This window comes from Aptenodytes forsteri, unplaced genomic scaffold (genome assembly GCF_000699145.1).
Source record: "Aptenodytes forsteri isolate BGI_AS27 unplaced genomic scaffold, ASM69914v1 Scaffold61, whole genome shotgun sequence".
NCBI lineage: Eukaryota > Metazoa > Chordata > Aves > Sphenisciformes > Spheniscidae > Aptenodytes > Aptenodytes forsteri.
The window spans coordinates 2,550,249-2,561,351 of NW_008794443.1; the positions used below are offsets into that span (position 1 = coordinate 2,550,249).

The following is an 11,103-nucleotide window of genomic DNA, read 5'->3' on the forward strand; positions in this document are numbered from 1 at the left end:
CCCGCAGCCCGTGGGGACCCGTGAGACGATGCCGCCGAGGGAGGCAGCTGCACCCGGCGGGTTCTGGTTAATCCTGGAGAGCTGCTACCTCATGACCAAAGAAACCCCGGCACATCAGGACCCGAGGATTTAAAAAAAACAAAACAAAACAAACAAAGCAAAAAAACCTGAGCAGAGTATCACACCTGCTGCACGTCCGGCTGAGGAGACCCCGCTGACAAGCTACGAGACGCCCCACAGTGAAGCCAGGCCGCCGGGATCAGCGAGGCTGTGCTCCAGCACAACAGGCTCCGTGAATCTCCACACGCCCTACTAAACCAGGTATTGATCCAAGAGCGCGTTGGTGCTTACTGTTGTAAGCACTGCCGAAACAAACACCCTCCTCCTCAGGAGCCAGGAGAGGGGCCTTGTTTTTATCAGCACCTCTCTGATTTACTGCCCAAAATAGGTATCCCTGAGGCACAGTAAGTGTAGTGTAACTGCTGCCTTGCTCTGCTCCCCTGAGCTCCCAGATGTGCTGAATTCTCCACAGAAAAGCGCACGACAGGTCAGCTAGATGGGTATTAATAGATTTTGTGGCGTCTTTTGCAATGGAGAATGGCTGGGAAGGCCTCACTAGATGTAACTCTTTGTGCAAATACACAAAAAGCATTGCATTTAAAATAGTTGTTTTCAGTCTGTGCTTCACAGGTCTAAGGAAGAAAAAACCTGAGCGTTTAAATGCATTATTCAGGGATCCGTGCTGTCAATGTACAGTTCTCAAGAGCTGAAAAAAACCATTAACTGAATATAAAGGCCTGCTCTGCAACCTCCACAAGCCCCAGAAATTTCTGCCCATCTATTCTTCCTTCCCCACCTGATCACAAGAGCAGACTGATTCCTATTCCTATGCTCTATTGCGTGGCAGCCTGCAAAATGAGTGCTCAACACTCGTCTCGGGAGAGTAAACCAGACTATTGCACTTTAATGGCATTTACCATGTGTTTGGTCCAAGCATAAATGATGATGGTCCAGGTACAGCAGCAGGTCACTGTAGTGCTTGTGCAGCATAGTGGAGGAAGCATCCGCTTGTGTTTAAAGTGATCAAACTTGGGAGAAGATTGCTTGGTTTTAAAAATACAAATGGCATGGTTCTAGAGGTTAGAGCAAAGTTAACAGGGCTCTTGGTCACTGAAGAATCAATGCAGCAGCAGGTCTTGTCAAGAGAAATGCAGTTGTAGAATAACAGATGTAAACTTTGAAAATGAAACTGCTTCAGAAAAAACACAGATCTTCCTAGCCCTAGTATTTTCATTCTGCCAAAGCTGAGATACTCTTTTTCTTCTGAAAAAGAACCCTGAATTTTATTTTTTTTTTTAGATTTTTACCAGAAAGCCACAGCAGGACAGATTTATTGTGCATAAGATTAGAGTTTAGTTTGTCACACCCCACAGAGCTCACCAATGCAGTGTAAATAAACCCATCTTTTCCTTTCTTCAATCCTCATTTTACTAGGCCGCCTTCCCACCCACACATTTACAAGCAGTACCCTCTACTTGTCTGAGTAAAGCTTAGACTAAAAGCCATGGAAGCCCTTTAGACCCTCCCCCATAACGACTCTCCCAGACTGCCTGGCTACACTCCCAAACCCTCAAGAATACCTACATTTTCAAATGAGACATAGGTGACCAGTGTAACTTTTTCTAACACAGCAAAACTGTGTTCATTTTATAATTTTCTTAGAAAAATGTAACATTTCAAGTTCTGTTAAGATAGATAGCTGAAGGCAAAAGGACATTTCAAGGCACAGAGTATCTATAACCTACATTCAACAGCTATTTTAAGGATCCTAAAGGACATTCAACTTGCATAAAAGCATCAGTGAATAAAACTCAAGACTAGATACTGGGAGCACAAGCAGCTCCCTGGCCCAGTAAGAGCATTTTATACCAACCCCAGCTTTGTGCAAACCACCACAGCTAGCATAGGGAGTTACGGTCATAAACCTTAGTTAACTAACACCATCAAAAACAGCCCTCAGGAACTCCCAGATGTTTCCTGGAAATGTATCTGCATAAAAGCAGGCTAAACTGTATTGTTTAAGGGCAGTCCATAAGCCTTTTAAAGATAGTTTGTCCAGTAATATTTTGAGTGGTTCCCTTACTTACAATAGAGAGGATGCACAATACAAGTCTTGGAAGACCAGAAGGTGCATCCACTCACACATACAGAGGAGGGATTTAGGGGGAGGGAGGAAAGGAGAGTACTCGGATTACAAAGAGTCACAGTGTTTAACATGACATCTCCGAGATCTTCTGGACTTACTACAGGAACCCATCTGCCTAACCTTCAGGGAGGCAAAAGAAATGAAAAATCAGATCCTCTCCTGTTTGCTTAGTAGCAGGTCTTGCTCCATCAGAATGGACATGGGAAGAGCAGAAGGCTAGGCTGGGCAAGGGAAGTGTCTGTTCTCCGTTGCAGAGAGGACCTCAGTACGGCTGCTGGGCTGTCTTGCTTGAGTCAGACCACTGTGGAGGGGCATCCTGCTGATCAATTGGCTCATAGGTACTGCAATCCCGGCCTGCACGGGTGACACCTAAATGGAGATGGAAGAGAACAAGCTTGGGAAAAAAACAAAAGCACAAGAACTGAATCCCCTAGAAGAAACCAACAGCTCAGGAGTGCACCACATTAGCTGCTCTACCAGCCCCCCAGCACTTGTGTTCTGTGATCCTCACTACACAGGCAGGAGGTAAGAAAACTCATCCTTCCAACAAAGGCAAAACAACCGAGATGCATTTGAACACGCCTCTTCATTCCCTGAGAACTGCTCTCTTAGTAGCCACATGGCTGTGTGGAAAGCAAGACCCGCAATACTACATAGCAGCATAACAGGCTCCTTTAGTAGCATATTTCAGCAAGATCAAGTTTATGAGATCTAGTGGAAAAATGAACAAACAAAAACAGAAGCAGCAGGAACCATGGCTAGCTGACAGCATAGATTTAAGAGCATGATTCATCCATAACCACTCTTCCCAAAAATGCAGCTATGCCTCAAGTGTGCCACACCATGGCACTAAATTTGAATCCAGCAGTATTCCCAATTGCACTATTGCCTGTGGTACAAGAATGGTACAAAATCATGTTACTGTCCAGGGGATGAGCAAGGAAGGAAGAGAGACAGACAGAGAATGTGTATGGAAAGCTCTTTATCTATAGGCCAGGCATCTTCCATGGCTAGAAAGCAATCTGAATCAAAGGTGGGCACCAAACCGTGTCAGAGGCTTGTTCTGTGCAGGAAGGATGCTGTCAAGCAACAAAAGGGATTTCGTGTGGAAAGAAAACGAAACAGGGAAGACCAGGAAAAATGCAACACTGTTAGGTTCAAAAGGAAAATGCCAGACAGCAGGAAAATGAGAGAGGAAATTTGTCAACCACATTCAACAAAACAACAGCACACAGTTTGTACTGAAAATCTTGTGAGAAAGAGTTCAGGAGAGGAAATGAAACTACAAAGTATCTGAATTCCAACCTGTGCCCGAGAGGAGACTCTCAGACAGTATGCCTGTGTTGGGATAGTGTGGTTGAAAAGAAGGAGTGCTCCCAAATTCCAAGCAAAGGGCTGAACTCCTCAATGATACCTACACTTTCCATGGGATACAAATGTCAAATCCCAGTTAGAAGCACAGTGAGCAGGTAATAAAAATTGGCACAAACATGGCCCACAGCAAGGAGCTGTAGTTGACTCACAGGCCGCCTGACCCAGTTAAGACAGATCTGTCTGGCATTTGCACAAGTAGCTGATGGAGAAGACATCGACATTGCACTAGCAGAGAGATGCAAATAGCACATAGCGCCCCAAGCCATGGTTTCCTTCCACGGCCTCTCCTCCTCTGCAGGTATCCACCTCTTTTCACAGGAAGCGGTATCTTCTTCGCTAGCACCAAAGCAGCATAAGTGACAGCTTTCAAACACTGTAATGCAGTTGTACCATCCTTTGTCCTGCACAGCCTTCTTAGGAAGGCAAAAAGATAACTGTGCCAGGCTGCTGGTTTTGCCAGGGTGAACTCCCATACAGCAAACAATCCCTGGCAGCTGCCCCGGCACGAACTAGCACCAGCCATACTTGGCAAAGCTGACTTGAGACCCAGAACATCCACCCACAGCCCCTTCTCTCTGGCAAGGCTGCCACATTATCATTAGCAAGTACAACCAGGAAAAAAAAACGAGTGCCTCCAGGCAAAGTCCCACGAGGTAAACATCAGTCCCATTTTCCAGGTGAGGAAATGGAGGTCCAAAGCAATCAAGGTAGCTAGGACATGTGAGGCCCAGAGAAAGCATGGAGTTAGAAATCCAGCTTCTTTCTCTCTCATGCATAATCCAGCTAGAGGGCATGCTGCCTCTACTTTCCCCCAGAAGGAAAAGAAAGGGTTAGCAGAGAGAGAAGGACACCCAAAGGCTTCCAACAAGCACACACAAATGCAGGAGGAGGAAGAGAGGAAAAGCCTCTCAGTTACACTGAATAAGAGAGCGCGCAGTGGTATCAACATCATTGGGGGCAAAATGGCTGTCAGACGAGGACTCCAGGTCTGCAAGGGAAGAGAGGAAGAATGTAAATTTAAGGCGTAAGACACACCAGAACCACAAAAATGGAAGAACAGACATGAGCAAGAGAGAGAGAGAGAGCACCCCCCCTCCCTGGAAAGGGGGACAAAATCAAGCTGCACAGAGCTCAGGCTGAAGGGTCCAAAGTGCAAGGCAGTCTCCCTAACACCAGAGGAGGTGGCCCACACTGACGTGGAGGCAGAGGAAGCATCCTACCTATGTTAAGGGTGTACTCTCCTCCACGCTCCCGATACATTCGATACACCAAATAGCAGGACACAGGTTTGAGGAGGAGGCTGAAGATGGCCATGCCTATACTGAAACGCTTCACATCACTGAGATAGCTACTGTTTGGAGGGTAGAAGACAGAGATGTGAATGATGTCTGTGAGGACTGTAAGCAGGAGGCCAGTCAGGAACTGGAAACAAAGAGAGAATGGGACATGAACTGAATAGGGGATTAACCACTTGGGGTAACAGTTACAGCATCTATTTCCTGCGAGATCTGTGTCTGCACAATCATGCCTTCACCCCAGTATCACACATTGCTAACCCTTGACACTGCCCCAGGTAGACAGAGATTCCTAAATGAATAATCCTGTATTTCGTGCATTTTCTTCACATCTATCAGACACCTTCTTATGATATGCTCCAGGATTTTTTATTTTTGCCTGCCGATCTCTTTAATGTTCAGAGAAGGGTTTTATAAAGCCCCTCCAGCTCAAGCGTATTGAACACTAAGTCCTCCTCTGGCATTACAAGTCACAGCAGCAGGTAAAAAAAGGCAAGTGTGCCTCATCGTTGAGGACCAAAATAAGTGATAGTGAATGCTTCTCACCGTGGTTTACAGTGCCTATAGATTTATATGTGCTCTTAAAAAAAACCAAAACAATTCAAACAGGGAATTTGACTTACTCAGTGCTATATTGGGAACAGCTGAAAATCATCACCGACTCAAAGAAGCTGTCTCTGCCCTCCACCCTCTCCCTGAGCAGCCTGGTGGAGGCAAACATCCTCACACTCACCATCATGATGGCATCAAGGGAATCTCGCTGCACAATGGCCCAGATCCCCACTGCAAGGACACTGAAATTTCCCCAGGCATAGGAGGCTGGAAACATGTAATTCATGCATCCCCTGCCAAACAAGACAAAAAAAAAAAACCCAGCCCACATTCACAATAAGCCTGCAACAGTTTGTTTGCATTCATCCCTGTTCACATACAAACACCTCACTCTTAGATTTAGGATCTTCTTGCACACAGACAGGCACAAACAAGGAGTGCTGATTCCTCAAGAATATCCCATTCCTAGTTTGAAGGAATACCCTCTTCTCACCCAGGCCAGGCCAGTTACCAATCACTCACCACACTGTGAGCAGCCAGTGTACCAGAATGATGGCCTACGAAAAAAAAACAGAGGAAGACAGGTCAGCAAGTTGGGAGAACTGTGGGAGGATCGACATGAAATGACACCATCTTGCTTCCGAGGGACAGGTGGAGGAGTGCCCTGGACCCATGAACCAGTGCAGAAAGCTGGCGAAGCAACTGGGACAGTGAAGACACAAAACCATTTTTCTCTGCTTCTGTTGCTGAGTATTTCCTGTAGTCATTCATTATTGTTATCATTTCTGTCGACAGTTGATTCAGGGGCCACTTAGTCTTTTCTAAATGGGTTATTGATTTTGGAACTCCAGAAGAGTTTGTACAGAAAGCCGGGCAATCTGATTCATGCTATGCTAGCACAGTTTATACATGACCAACCTGGCATCTCATCACCAAGAAGTCCATGGAAAGTCATGCCTGCAGCTCCCAGCAATTTCACTCCAGTCCTCAGTAAATCCTCCTTTTACCTCCTTCCAGTCTGTTCAGAGCAGTGGTTCAACCTCACTGCAGTATTAACAGACCTGAAGGCATCTTCTAGGAACCTAAGAACCCGATCCTGCCATAGTACACAGGTCTCTTCATTCCCAGTGAAGCCACCAGGGCCCAAATGCCGGCAGTGCCCTAAGTAGCAATAAGATAATGCTGTCACAGATTCTGTACTTTGCAGATGTCCTTAATGACCCCGATCCTTGTGCTCAAGGGGACAAATCCAAGAAGAAAGCATCTTACTGTAACAAGTGACACAAGGATTCTCTTCACCAGCACTTGACATTTCTGTAACCAAGGAGACATACTCTACATATTTATTAAGACAGCAAATGGGAACAAGAATATACCACTTCAGTCTCTTTCTATACATATATCCATGCGCTCACTTGCTTTTGAGCCTGCTGGCCAATCTCAACAAAGGAAGATCACTCATATTCATTCTCTAAACATTTGTGAAAACAAGAATATGGAAGACAGGCTCTATCAGCAGCCTCATAAAAGAAAGGCTGAAGCCTTGACGTATCAGAGAATCCATGGGAAACAGGCACTCTTCCATTTTTTCTAGGTGTGAGAAAGGGTCCAATTGGCATTTATACTGACCTCGGTATTAAAAAAAAAAAAACCACCACCAAAACCCCGCTGAAGCACACTCCCCCCACATACTCCCACAAAAAACGCTGAAACACACTCCCCCCACATACTCCCACAAAAAAAAAAAAGGAAGAAAACTGGGAAATGAGTAAGTAGCAAAAGACTAAATTACTCAGTGGACGCAGGAAAGCTGTAAGCAGATAGGAGCATTAAGACACTAAAAAAAAAAAATTAAGATCTACTGACATTCTGCTACGTTCACTGACATAAAACGTATATCCATGCTCTAACTTAATACAAAACTAGTTCCTCGAGAAGAGAGTTAATAACCAATGAAGCTGTGACATGAGTGAAGCACAGCCAGGAAATCAACAGGAGTGATGCATCTGCTGTGGCTCATACTGCTCTGCCAAGATACCACAGAGCTCTTGCTTCACTGCAGTACCCTAGCACATCTGCTGAGCATTCACCCTGAGTAGCCTAGATTTTGTCATAACTTCAAACACTGCTTAAACAGATTTTTATTAATGATTTTTTTAAATTGTTCATGAAAGCCTACAAAATGCTTCACCACCACCTCCCTCTTTCCCTTCTCCACAGTTGTATCACGGAGACCAGGCAGAAACTGCCAATCAGTAAAATACAAGATGTTCTTGGATAAGAATGTAGACGTGCAAATAGCATTTACTCAAGAGACTATCACAACATCAGGGAAATTCTTAATTAGGTAGTATTTAATTGCATGTTACATACCCGCAAGACCCCTCAAGGCTCACCAGTTAACATAATTAGGCAGGGTGACTTTTTTTTTTTTAAAGCTGTCTAGATCAATATTGCAGTTATTGAATTATGAAGCAAGCTTAGTCATCAGCATAAAGTCAGGTAAACTAGAGCTCACAGTATGAGGGACTGCTGAAATAAAACAAGGCATTCCATTCCTGGTTATTAGTCCAATTTACCTGACTGTTCTTCAGGGCACTGTGGAATTAGCTGGTAGTCTTGGTATGCTTTAACATAGAAAATGTAGCGTTAATGAAAAACATTCTTTAAAGCTACAGTCACTACATGAGATTAGATAATTTGCAGGCAGTCTCCTGATGAGACAGCAGAAGAATTCAAATTTTTTCCATCTGTTCAAGGACTTAAGTCTGTACCTAAGAAAGGCATACGTTTCTTTTTTTGAGAAAATAACTCCCAAGACTTGAACTAGTGCTGAGAGCAGAAAATAAGAAAGGTGGGACATCTGTCCCCATCCCTTCGGGGCAGAAGGATGACCATGTGATTAAAAGCACCCCATTGGAAACTGGGGAGAGCTAAGGGGAATTCCTAGCTCCTCTGCAAATCCCAGCATGTGATGGAACTAATTGCCAAGCATAAAAAGAGCCTGGGTCTGCCTCAGTCTCCTTAGATGGGAAACTCTTTGGAACAGGAACTCACTCCTTTAAACACGCTTCAGCACAGAACCTAGCACAAGACTGAATTTTGACTAAGTTAAAAATTACACGGTTTCAAATTACAATTATTTTCTTGTAATATCTAACTTTTTAAATTTTACTTTTTTTTTTTTTTTGAGTGAGCTCATCTACTCTGAGTGACATATTCACCTGAGGATATACTAACCAAAATATAGATCCAAGTGGCCAACTGTGAATGAGCCACCTGTGAGGATGCTCCTCATTATTATAACAGAGTGGTAATAATGAGAGTGGTTAGGCAGTGGAACAGGCTATCCAACGGGGTTGTCGTGGCTCTATCCTTAGAGATTTTTAAAAGTCAGCTGAATTTTGAGTTGAGCTATTTGATCTAACTTTGACGTTAGCTTTGCTTTGAGCAGGAGGTTGGACTAGATGACATACAGAGGTCTCTCTTAATCTAGCTTATTCTGTGATTCTGTAACATTTAAAAATGCCCAAGCACAAAACGTATGTTTCTAGGCACACGGATTGTAGGGCCATTGTCCAGGCTTGATCAAACTCAAACTTTGTATTTCAAGGCTCTGCATAGTTATTGCAATAATCCTAGGTGTCAAGCATTCACTGCAAAGATATGGCTATGCTGCTTCCCACATGCCTTGCTGAGCATTACTATTAGAGCCGAGCCAGTAGATGCTGTTTCATGAGCATGGTCCTCACCCACTCCAGGGCAAAGCCTGCTACATTAATTTTATAGCTCTGCAAGTAGCTTAAAGAGAGACCTCAAGGCTAAGACATTGCTATGTTCTGGCACAAACACAGCTCAGTCATGCAGTTTTCTTGGAGCTACTTCTATCACAAGGCTCATCTTTTTTAATCTTAGAGAAACTGTAAGCAGATCATGCCAATGAATAGCAGTAGTGTGTATTATTTCCGGTCCCTTTCTGAATAAGAATCTTTCCCACCTTTGCAATATGTTTCAGGGAAGCAGGCCCTAAACTCAGGAACAGTACAAAGATGCAGGTACAATTATTAACTCCCTGTTCCCCGGTTGTTCAGCCCCTGAGCAGTACCGGCAGACTTGACAACAAGGAATTTCTTAATGCTGAAAACAGTTTGCTCAGGACAAGCTTACTCTTATCTAGGAAGAGATTTGGGAACGGTTATCTGAAACCAGAGAAGAAAGGCAGCATTTTAGTTGTGTTGTCATGGTGACTCATTCATTCCAGAAGCCTGTGATTTTCAGCTCCCCTATCTCCACCTCCCATGGTAGAACATGTATTTCCTGTTGGCAAACTTTTTAATTAAATGTCCTTATTTTTCACTGTTGCTTTAGCATGGGGGGAAAAAAAAAAAATCAAACCAAGTTAAAAAACAAAGCAGAAGGCAAGATCTTTTAATCTTCCTAGTGCCCTGGGAATCACACAATAGTCCAAACTTGTCAGAGCAAAGTATCAGCTAATTTCCAGAATGTAATCGAATCCACATGCCAGGCCTTGAAAAATCCATTTGCTTACTTGCCTCTAACAAGGGACGTTGCTTTTCTTGGTGAACTACTAAGAGAAGGAAAAAATCATTATATGAACGCCAAGCTCTTATTTAGCACAGCCACATGAAAGCCTTCCTGTACAAAGCTGAATTCATAATGGTAGCTGAGATAATACTATCCTCCCACCCAGCCTGTAGGCAGCCCGCTCCAAGGCCACTGCTCACAGCTTTATGAATCAATAGCAGAAAAAAACTGATGTGATCAGCGATGCTTTCATTCTCTGGGCAAAGTTTTAACCAAAGAAAGCACCTGAAGCTTGGTGTACCAAACAAGATACACGAAGTAGTGAAGCTGGAAAAAGGCACACGCACCTAGAAATCTCAGGGCTCTGAAAATACAAAAGACAAAAAAAAAAAAAAAAAAAAAGGGAAATTTCATCTGTCTGGTATCAGAAAAGGCTTCAATATCAAACACCAGCATCAAAAGCAAAAAAGTGATTTTAGCATCCTCCAGCTTCTCCACAAGGACGTGCTTCTTCCCAAAGTGAAAAGCGTAACATAATTGTGTCAAGTCCCTTATTTCCCATTTCTCCAGCTACCAGATATTCACCGAAATTCTCAAATTGCTCCCAATTGAAGCCCCCCCCCCCAAACAGAGAAGCAATTTCAATTATCTACCAGATGATAACCCCAAAGTAAGTGGGATCATCTAAGGTATTTTGCCTGACAAGCAAAAACTTTGCCTCCTCAGGATCTTGTGTAGCATTTATCCTGGATTAGCTCTGGTCAGCTGAGCTGGAAACCTCCACAGACACAAGATAATAACCGCTGCTGTCCCAACCCAGTCCTTGGCCACTTTAGCAACTGCCCTGAAGTAAGAGAGAACCTTGGAGTCATTGCCTGCTGGTCTTAATGACCAAGAGCTTTTGCAACGTTTGCCCATGTGATGAAAAACGTTTAGAAACACTAGCCGTTCCTCCTCGGAGGCCTCCACATCTCCTGACCAGGCCCGCAGCCAGGTCCTGGACCAGGCGCAAAGCTGGCCACCATGCGAAAGGAGAGGGCAGGCCGGGCCAAGCACCCGCTCCCCGGGACGCCATCCCGCCACCCCACGCCTCCGTCACCCCCGAGCAGCGGCCGAGGAAGAGCGCTGCCG

The 11,103-nt window shown here is 44.4% G+C and overlaps 1 protein-coding gene across 1 annotated transcript; it reads right to left on the bottom strand.

Annotated features, from left to right (window-relative positions):
* Window positions 1-1,675: 1,675 nt before the first annotated feature.
* On the bottom strand, window positions 1,676-11,047 carry AGTRAP (angiotensin II receptor associated protein). The gene is made up of 6 exons (XM_009289777.1): window positions 10,952-11,047; window positions 5,950-5,984; window positions 5,609-5,720; window positions 4,801-5,002; window positions 4,497-4,568; window positions 1,676-2,575 (listed from the first exon to the last, which is right to left on the bottom strand). Exons 1-6 carry the CDS (start codon window positions 11,045-11,047, stop codon window positions 2,469-2,471), a joined length of 624 nt encoding a protein of 207 aa, XP_009288052.1. The 3' UTR covers window positions 1,676-2,468.
* Between the last annotated feature and the right edge of the window lie 56 nt (window positions 11,048-11,103).